The sequence below is a fragment of the Entelurus aequoreus genome, linkage group LG03 (genome assembly GCF_033978785.1).
Source record: "Entelurus aequoreus isolate RoL-2023_Sb linkage group LG03, RoL_Eaeq_v1.1, whole genome shotgun sequence".
NCBI classification, from domain to species: Eukaryota; Metazoa; Chordata; class Actinopteri; order Syngnathiformes; family Syngnathidae; genus Entelurus; species Entelurus aequoreus.
In genome coordinates, this window is record NC_084733.1 from 49306778 (window position 1) to 49329987 (window position 23210).

General features: G+C 37.0%; 1 protein-coding gene across 3 annotated transcripts in view; it reads right to left on the minus strand.

Annotated features, from left to right (window-relative positions):
• eif2ak4 (eukaryotic translation initiation factor 2 alpha kinase 4) overlaps window positions 1–23210 on the minus strand; it is an 85335-nt gene that overhangs the window by 16122 nt on the left and 46003 nt on the right. For 2 of the 3 annotated variants that reach the window (XM_062042017.1, XM_062042019.1), the window contains 4 exons: window positions 5646–5732; window positions 3838–3950; window positions 3700–3755; window positions 3218–3321 (listed from right to left, as the gene is read on the minus strand). In XM_062042017.1, coding sequence (XP_061898001.1) covers window positions 3218–3321; window positions 3700–3755; window positions 3838–3950; window positions 5646–5732 — 360 coding nt within the window. The remainder of the gene's footprint in view (window positions 1–3217; window positions 3322–3699; window positions 3756–3837; window positions 3951–5645; window positions 5733–23210) is intronic. The other variant, XM_062042018.1, reaches the window with a different exon arrangement.

Below are 23210 nucleotides of genomic sequence, written 5' to 3' on the forward strand. Positions count from 1 at the left end.
ACAAATTTCACCACACCTAGTGTGTGTGTGACAATCATTGGTACTTTAACTCGTAGGTGAGGGTGAAGTTGTATCCGCATTCAATGCGTGGGTTCGTAGGTGAGGGTGAAGTTGTATCCGCATTCAATGCGGATACAACTTCACCCTCACCTACGAACCCACGCCAGGAAACCAACCAAAAAGGAGCAGAAAACGAAACAACATTATCTGGTACAACCCCCCATACAGCAAAAACGACAACTAATATTGGCCACAAATTCCTCACCCTGGTCGACAAACACTTCCCCAAAGGCAACATTCTACGAAAAGTATTCAACAAGAACAACATTAAATTGAGCTACAGCTGCATGAACAACATGCGACAAATCATTTCAAACCACAATAAAGCAATTGAAAAGGAGCCGTCCACCACCAGGCAGAGCGACTCCAAAACCGACAAAAGCAGTAACTGCCGCAAGAAACCTGATTGCCCTCTCAACGGGGGGTGCTTACAATCATCAGTTGTTTACCAAGCAAAGGTAACACGCAAGGACATTAACACATCCGACACATACGTAGGATTAACTGAGGGAGAATTCAAAACCAGATGGAACAATCACAAGGCTTCTTTCAGATGCAAAAGACTCCGGAACACTACAGAACTCAGCAAACACATTTGGAATCTCAAAGACAATAATGTTGAATACTTTATAACATGGCAAATTCTTGCATCCAGCACACCTTACAACAGTGGTAACAAAAGATGCAACCTATGCTTAAAAGAGAAACTGTTTATCATATACCGTCCAGAGTTGTCATCCCTCAACAAGCGCAGCGAAATTGTATCAGCATGCCGTCACAGAAGGAAACACCTCCTCGGTAACACATGAGTCAATCACCACGCCCCCACGCCTGCCTGTACCCACCCGCTCTGTGCCCTATATAAACCATGGTATGTGAATGCTTCCATTAAAATCTCCTGAGGATTGAGGAAACCCCTCATGAAACAGGCCTGTAGAGATGAAATAGTCTTGTGATTTTTTCCCACACATACATATATATATATATATATATATATATATATATATATATATATATATATATATATATATATATATATATATATATATATATACACACACACACACACACACATATACATATATATATATATATATATATATATATATATATATATATATATATATATATATATATATATATATATATATATATATATATATATATATATGTCTTAATTAGATTATCCAAAAAATAGTGCTCGATACCGTGGTAGAGCGCAATATATGTATGTGTGGGAAAGTCTTGTGATTTTTTTCCCACACATACATATACATATACATACATACATACATATATACATATATATACATACATATATATATATATATACATACATATATACATATATACATACATACATACATACATACATACATACATATATATATATATACACACATACATATATATATACATACATACATACATACATACATATATATATATATATATATATACACACATACATATATATATATACATACATATATATGTATATATATATATATATATATATATATATATACATATATATGTATATATATATATATATATATATATATATATATATATATATATATACACACATACATATATATATATATATATACACACATACATATATATATATACACATATATATATACACACATACATATATATATATATATATACATACATATATATATATACATATATACACACATACATATATATATATACATACACATACATACATACATACATACATACATACATACATACATACATACATACATACATACATACATACATACATACATATATATATATATATATATATATATATATACACCGGTATATATACAGTGGGGCAAAAAAGTATTTAGTCAGCCACCCATTGACAATCAATGGGTGGCTGACTAAATACTTTTTTGCCCCACTGTATATACACATTATATATACAGTACATATACATGAAACATCTAAATCTATATATACATATATGTATGTAACATTACATTTTTTTGTTATTTTAAAGACAACGCTTTGTGTTGTTATTATTGGCTGATGTGAACATTTTGGCTATGTCTTATTGTGGTTCTTACTGTTTTCCCAATTTTTGGTGGTGTTTTTTTGTTTTTGTTTTGTTTTTTGTAAGGTACCTAGGGCCAATGACAAAAGAGTCACAATTTGGGCCCTCTGCTGTAGCAGCTAACTGTTTATGGCCACTATAGTCTTAGTACTGTACTATATTTGTACATCCTATGTCACAAATGGGTCACGAATCACATGGTTGTTTTACATCGGCGCCGGAAGTAGTAAAATCAGCTGTTCAACTGGCACATTTTTTTTTTGGATTAACGGGGAAGTCCTTCTGCTGCTGCCTTGTTTTAACATATATTGCTGGCCTTGCACATGTCAATGTTTACTTTTCTATATAAAATAAACACAAAATCAGTACTTTGGAGGAATGTTCACGGACTCTATTATTTGGCTTGTCAGCTTCCCGTCATGGTTGAGGGAAGAGTTGTTTGATGTTGGATGCTGATTGTTACAGGAACAATCAGCCTTAATGCATTGTTGCAGCGCGATGATTTTTGTGCATGTCATGCCATGCACGTTAGAGAGACGAGCGGGTGTCGCGGTGGTGGGGGAGTTGGGTGAAAAGAGGCGAGGCGTGCGGGCATGTTCAGGGGTTAAAAGGGTGTGCCTGTTGGTCACTCTCGGGTGGGGGTATCACCAATATCATATTAATATATATTTTTTCTAATATTTTCACGATTGACCGGTGGGGTCCCAAAGAACGATGGGTAGACAACCCCTGGTGTATAGTGATCTATACTGTACTTTTTTTCAACATCCTTCTGTTGGAAAACCAAAATCATACAGCACATGAAGGCTATATTGGTTGACAAACAATCATCACTTTCATGCAACAAAACATGCCATTGTTAAAAAATTATAGTTTAGTTTGTTGTTTTTCTTGTCACATTATACTTTCTTCATGTTAATATGTCCCACTATTCATTGTACGTAATTGACAAAGCTTCCACAATCCTGCCAACACACCCTGCATTTGAAACTTGGAAGCCAGGTAAGAATTAAAACGCCTCACACTGCAGTTCACTTCAGCTCGGTGTAAACGTGGCGTTAGATGCTCCGTTTCAGTTACCTGAGTCTCAAAGCGGCGTCTTGCACTGGCAGAGACTTTCTCCAAACTGATGACATTCACATTCATGTTCATGCTGCAGCTGCTCCCATGCTGCTCTGAAGAGCCTGCAGACCAAATAAGTAGTTTATTCTAAATTTCTCCAATACAGAGTGGGAATACTTGGATCTTTCTTGCCCACAAAGCAGCTGTAAAAAACGGACTATCATAGGGTTTCATTACCACACATTGTTGGCTGTTATGTGTGGGTGTATAACGGAACACTTGGGCCTAATCTTTTGAGGCACAAATCTTCCATCACTCAGGGTGACACATTAATCTATCTTTTACAATGTTTAACTTTTAGTTTAGAAACATGAAAGTAACATTCTGCGAGGAAACAAAGGAGTAACTGTTAGATACTGTGATTGCAACATACAGCCATGCTTCACATAGGAGCAAAGTGTAAACACTGGTGGTAGTGACGGTTGGCGAGTGCACAGTACCTGTGGTGTTGAGCTGGGAGCCTTTAGGGTTCTGGGACATACTTTCAGATATTTCCCTGCAAGAGCACAAGGAACAACTTGTGTCAGGCTTCCCAGAAATGAAAGCGACACTTCCAAGCTGGTGCAGGATTACTTTACCTGATGTTCCTTTCTTCAAAAAATTTGGTCCGATACTTCTGAATGATGTGCTCCACCAAGTCCAACACAGGAACCCTTTTCTCAGATTGTCTGTCCTTCTCAAACGATTTGACCTGATGATGGATCAAATATGTTGCTGTTGAGAAGTGTGCTTATAGACAAAATCAGAGCAACACTATTAAGACCCACATCTTCATTGATTACTCAATCTACTTATTCATCGCAACTCTTTAATCTACCCTACCCATTGTTTAGCAGAAACTCTGTTCCTTCATGACTGTGCCCTAGTTAAAAGCATGGTACAATAAAGGCATGCTTAGAAGAGTCTGTTGTGGAAAAAATTGATAGCCCAGGACCTCAACCCCATCAAACAAAATACAAATGAGATTGCGTTCAAATGTTCTTCTGGGTGGACAAATTCCCGTAGGAGTGGGTTATAGTTAAGAACAGCTCTAAACTGCCCTCAATTTAAAACTGTAAGTGCATGGGTCCTAATAAGGTTGTGCCTTTTGGTAACAGATAATACAGTAGTGTCTCACACTTTAAGCTTAATTGGTTCTGTGATGAGGCTCTGAACTCAAAAATCTTGTCTCAAATCAACATTACCCATTCAATTGAATTAAAATCAATTTGGTGATTGACCCCCCAAAACAGCACAATTGTTAAATATAATATGCCTTTTAAAAGGATAAAATTGTAGATAAATATTGTATGAAAAACAATGTAATAAAATGTTTATATATTATCTTAAACTACATGGCTGACATTAACCATTCGGCTTCAGTATGATGCAGACCAGCAGTGCTATGCTTGGATTGCTTTGCAAAGTCAACTAAACAGTCTGTCATGTTTTAGATGATTTTCTTTCTTTAATTTTTCAGACCAGATGCTTTGGGCGGATCTTACGGGGTTCACTGTGGCAGTCACTATGTTAACTAATTGTGGCGATGCTTGTAATTAAATTGTTTGCTTGCAACTTAAAGCATAATAATTAGCAGAGAAACAACTCAAAACACAAGTTGTGGCACCACTGTTATGGATTGCACATGCTACTGCTTGGATATCATTATTGCACTGTAATGTATTTCTTGCATAAAGTGTACATTTACATTGTATTTACTTTTATTAGTTCCTCGTTTATTTCTAGATGTATTACTTTTCTCTTTGTAATATTGCAAACCTTGCATGATTTAATTCTATTGTCTACCCATTTTATTGTATCCATCCATCCATTCATTTTCTACCGCTTGTCCCTTTCGGGGTTGCAGGGGGTGTGGAAGCCTATCTCAGCTGCATTCGGGCGGAAGGCGGGGTACACCCTGGACAAGTCGCCACCTCATCGCAGGGCCAACACAGATAGACAGACAACATTCACACTCACATTCACACACTAGGGCCAATTTAGTGTTGCCAATCAATCTATCCCCAGGTGCATGTTTTTGGAGGTGGGAGGAAGCCGGAGTACCCGGAGGGAACCCACGCAGTCACGGGGAGAACATGCAAACTCCACACAGAAAGATCCCGAGCCTGGGATTGAACTCAGGACTACACAGGACCTTTGTATTGTGAGGTATTCTTACTATATTTTATCTCTTTTTATATAATTGGTATTGTTTATTTTCCTCTTTTCTAGTGCTCTTTAAGAGTGTTATTTTATATTTTCTTCTTCTAATTGAGCTACGCTGATCCAACAAGTTCCCTTGTGGATCAATAAGACAATTTTCCACCTCTGTGGGTAATAAAAATATATTTTATTCTATAAAATGTATCTAGGTTTAAGTCAATATACTGATTTTTGGTAGCTTTACCTTCACATAGTTACCCTCTTTGTCAGACACCAAGGCCAAGCAGGTGATGCCAGCTACTCTGCAGTGGTCCATCAACGTCTCCTGAGACTTAAACAAAACAAAAGATGATTACTGACTAGTGCCCGGGTATGAACAATACATTTTACTGAAGCAGTACAGATTTGGCAATCTTTTAAAATAAAATGCAGCTTATCGGTATTTATTTAACAATGTTTTTTAATGTAATAAATTCCATCCATCCGTTTTCTACCGCTTGTCCCTCTAGGGGTTGCAGGGGGTGCTGGAGCCTATCCAACTACAATAATAAACATATTGTGGAACACATCTGGCACTGACAATGAAAACTGAGCATAATTCCCACTCTTTATCTGAAATAATTTTACAGGAATTTCCTCTGACAATTTCTGCTGCTCCACAGACACTTACTTGTTTTCCACAGTTGTAACTTGCATTTACCCATTTTTTAAAATAGTTTATTACTCAGACATTTGATGTGCAGTCTAAGGTTCCAATGTATCTATAAAAAGCAATTATGACAAATGTACCATTTAATAATACAAACCCCACCTATAAAGCATGATGAACTGGAGTTACAATGTTTACATGGGCAATACTCAACTCAACTCCTGCACATCTTCAAAAGAGATTTACATATTTTCCATCAATTACTGAAAAAACATTTATTTTGTTTCACCTCAGAGTACTGCAAACAAAAATACAAGTACAATTTGACACTCGCAGACAATACCAGCCACACTTTTTAACTTTCAGTCGTTAGTTTTGTCTCTACGTGCTAAGTCGGGAGCTGAAAAGTTGCTAAAGCTATCGGCAAAGTCAATTGGAAGCTCTACAATGAAAAACTGCTCCAAGCAGAAATGCAAATTTGATTGGCTGGTAGCGTTGTGCTGCACCCGCACATGCGCCTGTTTGCGTTCCTAATTTCTAAAAATTGTCAGAACTTAAAAGTAAAACATTAAAATAAGACAGAGTAAGTGGGCACAGTGTTTCACAGGGGTTAAAATCAATACAGAGAACTTGGGTTTGCCACATAAGTAAGAGGAGAGTGAAAAGACTCTTGATTGGTTTTACTCCAATCACAATATACATCCTCTATAATCGAGACAAACATTAAAAAAAGGACCAGCTCATCATCTAGGATGTTTAATATTTTTGAATCTGTCTTGATAAAGTATTTTTGCACAATGTTATGACGGCTTAAGTGAGAGTCTGTTGCGGAAAGCTGTAGCAGACATGACGAGTTAATGGGGGTGTCAATAATATATTAACTTGAGCGTTAGAGTTTAAAATAAATGGGGCGAAAATTTGCCCTCCAGCTTACTTGCACCTTCATATTCATAGCACTGACCTATGGAATATAAATTGTTTACAGGTGAAGTTGCAGCTGAAGGGAGGGAATTAAATCATCACTGTGATATATTTAGACTTGGATATGATTTCTGTAGGTCTGGCTAGGTTTTGAGTAAAAATGGTCATTTGATAACATTGCCATCATTGACGATGTGAAAAAAAAATAATCATATTTTAATTGTATTCTGTATTTAAAGGCCTACTGAAACCCACTAGTACCGACCACGCAGTCTGATAGTTTATATATCAATGATGAAATCTTAACATTGCAACACATGCCAATACGGCCGGGTTAACTTATAAAGCGCAATTTTAAATTTCCAGCTAAACTTCCGATTGAAAACGTCTATGTATGATGACGTATGCGCGTGACGTCAATCGTTGAACCGGAAGTATTGGTACACCATTGAATCCAATACAAAAAGCTCTGTTTTCATCTCAAAATTCCACAGTATTCTGGACATCTGTGTTGGTGAATCTTTTGCAATTTGTTTAATGAGCAATGAAGACTGCAAAGAAGAAAGTTTTAGGTGGGATCGGTGTATTAGCGGCTGGCTGCAGCAACACAACCAGGAGGACTTAGTTGGATAGCAGACGCGCTACCGTGAGTACAGCTTTGGTTTCCAAACATTTGATCGCTTGCCCGTACGTGCGTGTCGCTATGTGCATGTCACGTACGTAACTTTGGGGAAATATATGTTTCTTGCCGACTCGGATGGCGGCCGGGGTGTCGTCGAAAGCTACAACGCCCTCCGCCGCACCGCTGTCCTCACCGCTGTCCTCACCGCTGTCCTCACCGCTGTCCTCACCTTGACTTCCTTCGTCTCTGGGCCGCCGACCGCATCGATGATCGGGTGAAGAAGTCCTTCGTTGCGCCGTCGATCGCTGGAACGCAGGTGAGCACGGGTCGTGATGAGCAGATGAGAGCTGGCGTAGGTGGATAGCTAATGTTTTTAGCATAGCTCTGTCGAGGTCACGTAGCTAAGTTAGCTTCAATGGCGTCGTTAGCAACAGCATTGTTAAGCGTTGCCAGGCTGGAAAGCATTAACCGTGTAGTTGCAGGTCCAGTGTTTAATAGTATTGTTGATTTTCTGTCTATCTTTCCAGTCAGGGGCTTATTTCGTCTGTTTCTATATGCAGTTAAGCACGATGCTATCACGTTAGCTCCGTAGCTAAAGTGCTTCACCGATGTATTGTCGTGGAGATAAAAGTCACTGTGAATGTCCATTTCGCGTTCTCGACTCTCATTTTCAAGAGGATATAGTATCCGAGGTGGTTTAAAATACAAATCCGTGACCCACAATAGAAAAAGGAGAGAGTGTGGAATCCAATGAGCCCTTGTACCTAAGTTACGGTCAGAGTGAAAAAAGATACGTCCTGCACTGCACTCTAGTCCTTCACTCTCACGTTCCTCATCCACAAATCTTTCATCCTGGCTCAAATTAATGGGGAAATCGTCGCTTTCTCGGTCCGAATTGCTGTCGCTGCATTGAAAACAATGGGGAAATGTGAGGAGCCTCTCAACCTGCGACGTCACGCTACTTCCGGTACAGGCAAGGCTTTTTTTTATCAGCGACCAAAAGTTGTGAACTTTATCGTCGATGTTCTCTACTAAATCCTTTCAGCAAAAATATGGCAATATCGCGAAATGATCAAGTATGACACATAGAATGGATCTGCTATCCCCGTTTGAATAAAAAAAATTCATTTCAGTAGGCCTTTAAAGGGGACTTATGATGATTTTCCTCTTCTGACTTCTAAATGTTATAATGTTGGATACTCGCGTTAACGCCAAAGTGTCACATCATAAATTCAGGCATTTAGGTGTAAACTTGAACACAGTTTTGAATGCCTCTGAACGCTGTTTGAGTATTATTATTTTTTTAACCGTGAGCCATTTGTGACATCACAGATTTATAGATGCACAATTGTGGTCATTCTCGGGCATGCTTTGTCAGCAAACCTCCTTTCCCACTGCTGAGCCGACACAAATGAGATTGCTGCCCAGAGCCTGTGTTTTATTCCTTCTCGCTTCGTGCGCTCCCGCCGTCTATAAAATACATTATTCCGCGTTCTTTTGTCCATGACATTTTAATTGGACCATTTTATATACTGGTATTATACTTAATGTCAATATATTTTAGAAAGTGCTATATATGTTTGAGACAATACCGCCATTATTATTTTCATCTAATCCTGGCATGTATATAACATCAACATGTGAAATGCAGTGACATAAATGCTAGTAAAAGCAGCTTTTTTATTCAGCTCTGTATTGATCAAAGAGTGGACAAGTACATAATGTTGTGACCGATGAATCTATATACTATTTAAGAAGTTTATTTTTTACCGTGTCTGAGAGGAAATAGTGAATAATCAATTAGTCATCATCAATGCTGTAAAATGACTATTGGCTTGTGCATTTACAAATGATCAGCTAAAAATATACAAATCAACTTAACTTAAAAATATTGAAAAGGGTGCATTCAGAAGCTCATCAAAAATTATGACTTAATAAGACTTAAACTGTTAAATTCAACATTACATATGCATTTGTAAAGAGTTTATTTTAGTTCAGCTCTCATTGTCTGAGGGTATAAAACAGGGGTCGCCAACCCGTCGATCGCGGTTGACCAGTCGATCTTTGGAACCCTACCAGTCGATCACTAAAAATATTATAAAAATAACTATGTATTAATAGGACATTAGTGACACCCCACCCGTAGAGTGACCAACAGGTACGGGTATTTTAAACACGGGTATTTTTGAACACACCCACATGCCTTGCCTCTCTCTTTTCGGCCTCATGAAGCCGCAACCACACGCCCCCAAGCACGGCAGCATACATCACCCGCTCGTCTCGCAAACGCACATGACGTGCACAAAAATCATTGAGCAACAATGCATTAAGGCTGTCTGTTGCAAGAAATCGTATATTTTCTAGCATCCAACATTTTAACAACTCTTCCCTCAACCACGACCATCCGCCTGCGACGGGAAGCTAACAAACCAAATTCTACAGTTCATGAACATTGCTCCAAAGTACTTATTTTGCGTTTATTTATATATATGCAAAAGTAAACATTGACATGTGCAAAGGAAGTAATATATGATAAAACAAGGCAGTAGCGAAAGAAGAACTTCCCCGTTTATTTCCTCTTTATCACACAGGAAAAAAACGCCAGGTAAACAGCTGATTGTACTACTTTCGGCATTGACGTATGACAATGTGACTTGCGTCCCATATCATATGTGACCATAGAATGAAAAAATAAGGCGCAAAAATTGGGCCAACAGCAAGAAGCACAATGAGAAAAAAAAAAATGTTGATCAGCCAATAACAACACAAAGCTTTCTCTTTCAAAAACTAAAAACATATACACACACGCACACACATATATATATATATATATATATATATATATATATATATATATATATATATATACGGCGTGGCGAAGTTGGTAGAGTGGCCGTGCCAGCAATCGGAGTGTTGCTGGTTACTGGGGTTCAATCCCCACCTTCTACCATCCTAGTCAAGTCCGTTGTGTCCTTGGGCAAGACACTTCACCCTTGCTCCTGATGGCTGCTGGTTAGCGCCTTGCATGGCAGCTCCCGCCATCAGTGTGTGAATGTGTGTGTGAATGGATGAATGTGGAAATACTGTCAAAGCGCTTTGAGTACCTTGAAGGTAGAAAAGCGCTATTAAAGTATAACCCATTTATCATTTATTATCATTATATATATATATATATATATATATATATATATATATATATATATATATATATATATACATATATACACACATACACAGTATATACACATATATGCATACACACATATATGTATATACACATATATACACGTATATTAATTTCCCTTGTGGATCATTAAAGTTTGTCTAAGTCTAAGTCTAAGTATATGTATATACACATATAGAGATGTCCGATAATATGGGCATGCCGGTATTATCGGCCGATAAATGCTTTAAAATGTAATATCGGAAATTATCGGTATCGGTTTCAAAAAGTAAAATTAATGACTTTTTAAAACGACGCTGTACGGAGCGGTACACAGAGGTAGGGAGAAGTACAGAGTTGTTGCGTCTCCCAGTCAGCAGCCCCTCCCCTCTCCCACACACAACACAGGAGTTGACGACTGCAGAATGAGAGGTTTACTGGCGACGCTTGACCTCATCAAACCGCCGCGAGCGCAGTATAACAACAACAAGAGTGTGTTGTTGCCGGTGCTTTAGCCGTGGCTAACAAGCGAGCTCGCTCGGTGACTGACTAATGACACCATGTCTATGGTTTGGGATTATTTTAAAGTTTATCTGACGGATAAAAAACTGGCAATGTGCAATGACTGCAAAAAGTTGGTTATGCGAGGAGGAACCAAGACGTCTTCCTTTAGTACGAGCAATTTGATCTCCCACCTCTTCAAGAATCATAAGGAGATAGACGATGAATACAAGCGGAAGATGGATGAAAAGCAAACACCGAAAAAAAATAGTACCACACAGTTGTCGCTTAAAGACTACGCTGAGAAAAAACAAAAATACAACAAAAACCACACCAAGGCGAAAGCTCACGTTGTGGTCAGGGACAACGCACGCAGTATATAACAAACACTACGGTGGCTAGTCTGCCCTGCATGGCACACATTTTGCTGCTTGCAGTGAACGGAGGTGCCCTGTCTCAACGCAGCATTTCAGAAGCTCTGGCTGACTGCTAGGCCACTTCAATCACTCACCACTCGCTTGCAGCACATTTTTGTTACTCATACTCATACGTTAGAGCAGGGCAGATTGTGCCCAGTTTATAATTTCCTGTTATACAGTATGCCAGGCAGTCCCGCAATAAAGGAGTACTATGTTATTGTTTACTTTATTACTCTAGTATACTCTGGACCAGGCCTAGGCAATTATTTTGACTTGGGGGCCAAATTTAGAGAAGAAAATGTGTCTGGGGGCCGGTGTATCTATTTTTCGGAACACGAATACAAAACCTCACAATATTTTCTGATTGAATGCTAAAAACTTTATGACAGACCGCCTTAAAAAACGGAATGGAATATTACATTTTCTTACTGAATGAGACACCCAGGATGTACATGAAAATAAAGAATGTGGGATTTACAATATTAACTATGAAGGATAAAACACTGAATATTGACAACATATGAACGTCACACGGCGTGGCGAAGTTGGAAGAGTGGCTTTGCCAGCAATCTGAGGGTTACTGGTTCAATCCCCACCTTCTACCATCCTAGTCACGTCTGTTGTGTCCTTGAGCAAGACACTTCACCCTTGCTCCTGATGGGTCCTGGTTAGCGCCTTGCATGGCAGCTCCCGCCATCAGTGTGTGAATGTGTGTGTGAATGGGTGAATGTGGAAATAGTGTTAAAGCGCTTTGAGTTCCTTAAAAAGGTAGAAAAGCGCTATACAAGTACCATTTACTATTTACACCCCTTCTCCATCGACATATTATACAATCAAGCGAAACGCAACAAAAATGCAACAAACACAGCAAAATATGAACGCAAAGGGTAAAAAACCCTGAACAATCTGATATCTTTAGAACTTTGTTGTAAAAATATCCTTCCGCGTCTGTCCGATACCCGCATTTCAGACAGGCCGCTCTGGAAACACTCTGTGGAAACTCTCCCCACCCACACTGCTTGGTGCCTCGTCAGAGCTGCTGTGACTTAGTTTACCATACTGTATATCATGCAAAAGCGCAGATTCCAACCATTGAAATACTTTGTATAGTTCAAGACTTACGGTCATTTGAAAACATCACTGCACATCTTAATGGCAGCTACAGTTTCCATCTTAAAGATCTACAAAAATGATATGGGAATGTCCGGTGGGCCAGATTAAAAAGCTTAACGGGCTGCATGCGGCCCCCGTGCCTTAATTTGCCCAGGTCTGCTCTGGACTGAAGCTGTGTGCCTTCATTGTTTTTGTAGCTGTTGTTTTGAGGCATGTTTAATAAAGTAAAAAGTAATGCACCTTGTGAAAGTCATAGTATAGTATTTCCCATAGTTGTAGTGGGTATCAAGATTATCTCAGGGAGAGCATGCCCCAAATTCCAAGCTGCTGTTTTGAGGCATGTTAAAAAAAATAATGCACTTTTTGACTTCAATAATAAATATGGCAGTGCCATGTTGGCACTTTTTTCCATAAATTGAGTTGAAGTTGTTCTCTTATTTTGGAAAACCTTGTTACATTGTTTAATGCATCCAGCGGGGCATCACAACAAAATTAGGCATAATAATGTGTTAATTCCACGACTGTATATATCGGTTGATATCGCAATCGGTCATTAAGAGTTGGACAATATCGGAATATCGGATATCGGCAAAAAAGCCATTATCGGACATCTCTATACACATATATATGTATATACACACACACACATATATACACTTGTACATACACATATGTAAATATGCATATTTACATATAAGTATACATACATATGTAGATATATTTGTATACATAAACACACACACAACATGTGTGTGTGTTTATGTATACATATATATGTATATATATATATATATATATATATATATATATATATATATATATATATATATATATATATATATATATACATATACATATATTAGGGTTGTACGGTATACTGGTACTAATAAAGTACCGCAATACTAATTGATTGAAATTGGTACTATACTGTCTTTGAAAAGTTCCGGTACTGTTCTTTCATCTGAATGCCACTGTGTGGCGGTGACTACAGAGCCCAGGCGCATGATGTTGAGTGTGTCAAAACGCATACACAAAGTGCATACAAGCAATAACATCTTGGAGAGGAGGAATGGTAAAAAACGACAATTCTACTGGTTGATAAAGAGGTTGTGTGAAGTGCAATATGGAGGTATTTGGGCTTCAAAACCAACGATAAAGGTGATGCTTTAAACAAGGAAGCAACGTCCTTCAAGTGTTGCTTTAAAACACGCCTCGTCAAATGTGGTGGTTAGTATTACCACCTTTGCTTCAAACTTAGGTAAACATTAAATAATAAGCATTCAATTCTGCACAATCAGTTTAAATAATGACAGGTAATAATGTAGTTACTAGGGGTGTGGGAAAAAATCGATTCGAATTGCGATTCTCACGTTGTGCGATTCAGAATCGATTCTCATTTTTAAACTTTTTTTTTTTTTTTTTTAATTTATTAAAAAATGTTTTATTTTTATTTTTTTTAATTAATCAATCCAACAAAACAATACACAGCAATACCATAACAATGCAATCCAATTCCAAAACCAAACCCGACCCAGCAACACTCAGAACTGCAATAAACAGAGCAATTGAGAGGAGACACAAACACGACACAGAACAAACCAAAAGTAGTGAAACAAAAATGAATATCATCAACAACAGTATCAATATTAGTTACAATTTCAACATAGCAGTGATTAAAAATCCCTCATTGACATCATTAGACATTTATAAAAAAAAAAAAAAAGAACAATAGTGTCACAGTGGCTTACACTTGCATCGCATCTCATAAGCTTGACAACACACTGTGTCCAATATTTTCACAAAGATAAAGTAAGTCATATTTTTGGCTCATTTAATAGTTAAAACAAATTTACATTCTTGCAATCAGTTGATAAAACATTGTCCTTGACAATTATAAAAGCTTTTTACAAAAATCTACTACTCTGCTTGCATGTCAGCAGACTGGGGTAGATCCTGCTGAAATCCTATGTATTGAATGAATAGAGAATCCTTTTGAATCTTGGCAAAAATCTTAGCCACACGATTATCAAATGTAATAGGAAAATTAATTCATACTGAACAAACTGGCTTCATGGAAGGTCGACAATCTTCAGACTATACAAGGAAATTGTTTAATGTTACTTACTATGCTAGAAGTCTCACTTATCCCACAGCAGCATATACTGTTGATGCGGAGAAGGCATTCGACCGCATAAACTGGTCATTTATGTTTTGCACATTACGTAAATTTGGATTTGGAGATAATTTTATACAATGGATTAAGATGCCCATGGCATCAGTCAAAACCAATAATCATATTTCAGAACCTTTTTCGTTAAAAAGAGGAGTAAAACAGGGATGTCCTGCATCTGGATTATCATTTAATTTGGTTATTGAACCCTTAGCTGCAAAAATAAGAAGTGAAAATAATATTCATGGTATAAAAATTGGCTCTCAGTATAATAAGCTAGCGATGTATTGTGACGACATAATTCTCTACCTGTCACATGTTAACTCCTCTCTTCACTATATCAATAATGTCATCACTGAATATGGCTGTTTATCAGGGTATAAAGTCAATTGGGACAAATGTGACATATTACCACTTAATAAACACTGCAAGAAATCACAAGTTCAGAACTCCAAAATTAAATGGAAAGAGGCAGAAATCATATATCTAGGACTACACATTACACCAAACCTTTATACAAGCAGAGATCTAAATCTTAAACATTTAAAAAAATAAGATAGAATCCAAAATGGAACGCGGGTCACGTCTTCAAATACCACTTTGGGGTCGGGTGAACATAGTAAAAATTAGTATACTGCCAGCAGTTAATTATATACTGAAAATGATGCCTGTCCTAATTAATCAAAGTTGGTGTAAAAAAATACATACAATGATATCACATTTTATATGGTGTGGAAAGAAGGCCAGTTGTTCATACTTAAGGTTGTCTTGTACACAAGATAAAGTAGGACTACAATTACCAAACTTCTTATATTATTATATCTCCTTCGGTTGTGAACAAGAAAGCCACTTATTTCATTCTTCTGCAGATAAGGACTGGATCAACATAGAAAAAAATATGTTGATGAATTTGGACATTGATGTGGGGAGTTTATATTATATTTAAAAAAATACCTAATGAATTGAGGCAGAGCCCAATAGAAGCCACCTTTAACATTCTATAACTGTGTCTGAAAATACTAGGAATCAACTCAATGACATCTGTAAATCAACCGCTTTGGTACAATTCTAATATCATAATTAATAAAAATGTGGTTAAATGGACAACATGGAAAGACAGAGGTACTACTAAACCTCATCATATTATTAATATAAACTCTTTTAAACCGTTCAATGATTTAGTTGATCAATATAATATACCCAGAAATCATTTTTTAAATTTTATCTCTTTAAAACACGCTGTAAATAAATGCATATCCTCTGAAAATATGTCTTTAAATAGCCATGAACTGGAAGATGCACTTTTTAATCAAGATACATTTAAGAAATTAATTAAACTATTTTATGGAATAATAAATGAACACCACACTAGAAATGCAAATGATGCATGTGTTGGGAAATGGATGATGGACTTAAACATTTTAGATGAAAGAGACATATCATGGAATGATATTTGGAAAAATGCCAATAAGCCCTTTAGAAGCATTAAAGATAAACTGACTCAATTTAAGATATTGAATAGATTGTATTTTACATCTTCTCAGCTGTTTAAAATTGGTGTAGTAGATAGCAAGTTATGTATGAAGTGTCGGGCAGCCGAGGCAACTCTTGTTCATTTATTGTGGGAATGTCAGAGAATAAAAGAGCTATGGTTGAAAACAACAAAAGAAGCAATCACAGTCCTTAATATAAATATCCCAATGACACTGCAAACTTATATTCTTGGGGATCTCCATCAATTTAGTAATGTGTCATCAAAAGGTAAAAATGCATTTCTTTCAATATGCATAATAACAAAAAGGGTAATATTAAAAAAATGGATAGATGTTGATAGTCCAACTCATACTGATTGGTACACACAAGCTATGGAGATGATATCAGTAGAAAAAACTGCATTTAGTTTAGATAATAAAGAGTCATATATTGGAATATGGGATCCATTATTTAAATTTGTTTTAACTATTAAATGAACCAAAATATGACTTATTATATCATTGTGAAAATATTGGACACAGTGTGTTGTCAAGTTTATGAGATGCGATGCAAGTGTAAGCCACTGTGACACTATTGTTAATTTTTTTTAATGTATTTTTCTATTAATGTTTGTAATGATAATGTCAATGAGGGATTTTTAATCACTGCTATGTTGAAATTGTTAATAATATTGATACTGTTGTTGATAATATTCATTTTTGTCTCACTACTTTTAGATTGTTCCGTGTCATGTTTGTGTGTCCTCAATTGCTCTCAATTGCTCTGTTTATTGCTATTCTGAATGTTGCTGGGTCGGATTTGGTTTTGAAATTGTATTGCATTATTATGGTATTGTTGTGTATTGTTTTCATTAAAAAAAAATCGTTTTTGAATCGAGAATCGTGTTGAATTGAAAAAAAAAAATCGATTTTGAATCGAATCGTGAACCCAAAAATCGATTTTGAATCTAATCGTGGGACACCCAAAGATTCACAGCCCTAGTAGTTACACCTGTCCTGATGTTCTGATCTGGTGCAGATCATAATAGAGGAGCACAGGGCAGACGTTCCCTTCAGGGTCAATGTTTTCGTCAGGTTAAAACCCTTCACTTTACACGCCAATGGGTCTGCTAAGTTCCGCTTTCAGGTCAGAATGACGAGGCTGCCGATTTGTGACAATCTGGTTGCATTATTATTAGTTTTGCAGGACACAACCGGACCCGTTCATCCTTCTACTGCGCAATGCACGCGCTACCTCTCTCTCCTTTACTCGCCCACCCACTCACTGACATCACTCAGCCAACACAAAACCATTCTCACAAACACACACGCTACTCTCATAAGTAAACTAACTCCCCTGTTGTACACATGTAGATACATAACATGTAAATACGTAGACGCGCACACAGCTGCTTGGATTGATGCCAAATATTAGCGGAGTTAAGACCCATCTAACGTCAACTAACGCAAGTAAAATTACTGAATTTGTAAGAAATTGCTACAATTTGTGTTTTATTTTTAACAATGTGTGTTTTACCTGCTACATGGCATATCAATTATTAGTACTAACTAATAATTGTATTTTTCTTAAAGCACAGACCAGGAATGGCAACCATAAATCATGAAGCATTTAATATAATGTCAATAAAGTTTTTTTTATATTCTAACATAATCATTAATAATGGCGGACTATATGTAATATGTATAATTGTAAATTGTTCTTTGATCCCAACAAAAAAAGCCCAATGTGTTTATTGCCCTTTAATTTGTATTTTAACCTTCTAAAATTGTTCTTTGAGTGCAATAGGAAACATGTGTATTGTAGTGTAAGATTTTCTGTTAAAATAAAGCCAATATTGACATTTTTTGTAGTTCCCTTTATTTTGAAAAGTATCAATATATATTTTGGTACCGGTATCGGGTCAACCCTAATATATATATATATATATATATATATATATATATATATATATATATATATATATATATATATATATATATATATATATATATATATATATATATATATATATATATGTATGGTATATATATATATATATATATATATATATATATATATATATATATATATATATATATTTATAGTTGACAAAGGGGTCTCAGGGGTTTTGGGCTCAAAAAGTTTGGTGACCACTGGTTTGAAATCTCCCGGTACGAAATTTCTGCGGTATTAAAGCCACGGTACAATATTATTGCGGTATTTGTCCTTATTGTATTTGAACAAAAACATACTGCTAAAATGTTCTAATCATATTTTTTAATACAAACAAGTATATCTACATGCAAATAATTGTGCAGGAACATATACTGTTTCAATTTAAAGTCATAACTTACAGTTGATGACTTTAAATTAACAATGTAAACATCTAGTGAAACAATAATGTACAGTTTTGTGTCTTTCAACTTTTACACATGGGAAGTGGTGTCCTCTACAGTGGAATTTTTTTTATATGAGGTTGGAAAATGTTTCACCAACTGATGTTCGGCTTCAAATATATTTGCTGTGTGGTGGTTTGAGGTGGCAATTTGTCCAGTCCTGCCTTCCACCCTAGTGCAGCTAGAATAGGCTCCAGCCCCCCCGCGACATCGGCTTTGCCAGGATGCACACTTTCTTACCTCTTCCAAAGAGGTTATGTTTTAGCCTGGGCTTGTTTGTGTGTTTGTTAGCAACATAACTCAACTAGTTACTGACATACTTAATATCCAAAATCAATTAATTGTATCTACGATGAGTATGTACACACTTTACTTCCTATTTACGGCATTCAACGCCCCCACCTTGTCAGTCCGCCGCGCAGAGTATTCTGGGACATGTAGTTTATTTACAGACCCGGCTGACACCAAAACGCCAGAAGATAACTACACTCTAAGGCTGAAACGACGCGTCGACGTAGTCGACGTCATCGGTTACGTAAATACGTCGACGCCGTTTTTGTGCGTCGACGCGTCGCATATTTACGTCACACTACCGTCATGGCGGAGCGCAAAGCAGACTGTGCGAGCGAGGGGGAAAAACGCACGCCAAAAGTCGTCACAAGTGTGGGAGTATTTCAATACACAGCCTAATAATGTTGTTGTATGCACACTGTGTCGAGCGGAAATGGCCTATCATAGCAGCACAACGGCTATGAACGAACATTTGAAAAGAAAACCATCAACCATCAACTAGTCAATCGTCCGCGTTAGCATACGTTGTCATCATTACACAAATACATGAATGTGTCATTTGTATCTGCTAGGGGTGTAACGTTATGTGTTTTGTATTGAACCGTTTCGGTACGGGGCTTTCGGTTCGGTACGGGGGTGTACCGAACGAGTTTCTAAGCTAAAGCTAACTTTATCTGCTAAAGTCTTAACAAGTTGCTTTGCTTGTCTGCCTCTGTCTGAGCACGCAGCATTGTCCCACCCACACAACCATCTGATTGGTACACACGCAGCATTGTCCCACCCATACAACCATCTGATTGGTACACACGCAGCATTGTCCCACCCATACAACCATCTGATTGGTACACACGCAGCATTGTCCCACCCACACAACCATCTGATTGGTACACTCGAAGCATTATCAGCCAATCAGCAGTGCGTATTCATAGCGCATGTAGTCAGCGCTTCAGCGTGGAGCAGATAGGTGTTTAGCAGGTGAGCATCAGGCAGCGGACTCTCCCCAAATGATAATAAACACCTCCCAGTCAACTACTAGTAACATCACTATGAGCCCGTTGACCTACTAGAAACTTAAACTGCAGCTCAGCTCGCTCGCAGTCCTGGTTTGAGGTGAAGGCTAATTACCTCTCAGTTCCAGCCACATCGACCCCTTCTGAGCGCCTATTTTCAGCTGCTGGGAATATTATAAACAAGAAAAGAAGCAAAGCAAGTAGACATGCTAACCTTTCTTCATTACAACTGTTAGTCACTCACTGGAATGAGTAGAATTGGTTATTGTGTACTGTGTTGGACTGGATGTTTATTTTGCACATTTTAAAAGCAATACTTAATGTATACAGTGCTCCAGAATATTTAGATTGGCACTTTTTTGTATTGGATGTTTATCTTTATTTTTGCACATTTTAGCAAATAAGCAATACTTTCACTTTTGTTGAAATGTTTACACTGTTGTTACAGAATATTTCGTTTTGCACTTTTTTGTATTGGATGTTTATCTTTATTTTTGCACATTTTAAAGCAAAATAAGCAATACTTTTACTTTTGAAATGCTTATACTATTGCAGAATATTAAGATTTGCACTGGATGTTTACTTTTATATTTGCACATTAAAAACAAATAAGCTACTTTTAATTTTGTTAAATGTTAAAAGTTTTAAATGTTTACATTGTTACAGAATATTTTGTCATGTTGTTGTCAATGTTGACTGAGTGGCCATACTTTTTTTTTTGTAAATAAAAGCCATGCCTTTTGAAAAAACTGGCCTACTTTTATTTTTTCATCTTCATTTTAAATAATAAAAAATAAAAAAAAATCGGTAAAAGGAAAAATAATCTATAGATGAATCGAAAAAATAATCTATAGATTAACCGATTAATCGAACAAATAATCTATAGATTAATCGATAGAAAAATAATCGTTAGCTGCAGCCTTACTACACTCATCAAGTTTTCGTTTGATACCGTCACACGCAGAGGTGGGTAGAGTAGCCAGAAATTGTACTCAAGTAAGAGTACTGTTACTTTAGATATTTATTACTCAAGTAAAAGTAAGGAGTAGTCACCCAAATATTTACTTGAGTAAAGGAAAAAGTATGTTGTGAAAAAGCTACTCAAGTACTGAGTAACTGATGAGTAACCTGTTCGTTTAATGATGACGGCAACAAATAATGCAGAAAAACATAAAAATAGCAATGAGCAAATTCAGAGCCAGGAATATCTCTTAAGCAACTAAAACAATAATATATATTAAATAATAATACATTAACATAAAAAAATTAAGGCAAATTGAGCCACAATAACTTAACAGCACCATAGGCTCAGTAGGCAGAGATTACAAAGGAAAATAACATGTTAGCCTTTACGCAAACCATAAACTGATAGGTGTGGGCTGCACCTGAGAACACACTGTGCACTTCTGGTTGGTGTTTGTATGCATGCGTGAGTGTGTGTGTGACTGTGCGTGTGTGTGTGTGTCTATGAGGCTGCAGTGCGTTAATAAATGTCCCCACACGATGTACATTTGACAGTGATTCACAGCAGGGAAGCTAACATCAGCCTACGGTGACAGCCAAATTATCTACTAATGTTACTTACTGCGATGTGCTTCCTCAAATTTGCCGTTGAGTTCATGTAAGCTTAAGCTTGTTGTTGTTTTGCCTCACATGACCAGGAGGTCATGTGACCGCCTGGCTCTGTTTGATTGGTGAAACGGAGTCAAACGTCACCAGTGACTGCATTTGATTGGTGAAACGGGGTCAGACGTCACCAGTGACTGTATTTGATTGGTGAAACACAGGCATGCGATAGATCCTACTTTGAAGGTCTGTCTGACAAACCAAAACAAACAAAGCGTGCATTAACAGATCGATAAAAATCAGTAGCGAGTAGCGAGCTGAATGTAGATAAATGGAGCGGAGTAAAGTCTACCCCAGGGCAGCTGTGGCTATGAAAGTAGCTTACCACCACCAGGTGTGAATGGATGGGTTCTACATGTAAAGCGACTTTGGGTACTTAGAAAAGCTCTATATAAATCCCAGGTATTATTATTATTAAAAGTAGCGTTTCTTCTCTATAAATATACTCAAGTAAAAGTAAAAGTATGTTGCATTAAAACTACTCTTAGAAGTACAATTTATCCCAAAAGTTACTCAAGTAGATGTAACGGAGTAAATGTAGCGCGTTACTACCCACCTCTGGTCACACGTCACGGTACAATTGAGAACACTTTGAAACCAAAATTCCGCAGTATTTATAATGCCGTTACAACCTTACTTTATACAGTTTATATTTACAGATGCTGCTGTCTGGAAGAAACTGACATGACTCTATTATTAAGTGCTGACAGTTGTATGACTTGTCTAGACATTGTGATTTCTCAAATCAGCAAGAAAAATAAGAATTCCTTCCAAATAGCAGTCTGAGCCCTTATCATGTCATGTAAAACGACCAAGTTAAAGGCTTGACTTTAATGCTTATCAAAATTGGTTTTGGCTTCTGTTCAACACATCCTCTTTTGTGTCAGTGCTGAAAGGTACATACAGGTTTTGGAGCAACATATGTTGCCATCCAAGCAACGGTACCATGGATGCCCCTGCTTATTTCAGCAAGACAATGCCAAGCCACGTGTTACATCAACGTGGCTTCATAGTAAAAGAGTGTGGGTACTAGACTGGCCTGCCTGTAGTCCAGACCTGTGTCCCATTGAAAATGTGTGGCGCATTATGAAGCCTAAAATACCACAACGGAGACCCCCGGACTGTTGAACAACTTAAGCTGTACATCAAGCAAGAATGGGAAAGAATTCCACCTGAGAAGCTTAAAAAAGGTGTCTCCTCAGTTCCCAAACGTTTACTGACTGTTGTTAAAAGGAAAGGCCATGTAACACAGTGGTGAACATGCCCTTTCCCAACTACTTTGGCACGTGTTGCAGCCATGAAATTCTAAGTTAATTATTATTTGCAAAAAAAAAATTTTGTTTATGAGTTTGAACATCAAATATCTTGTCTTTGTAGTGCATTCAATTGAATATGAGTTGAAAAGGATTTGCTAATCATTGTATTCCATTTATATTTACATCTAACACAATTTCC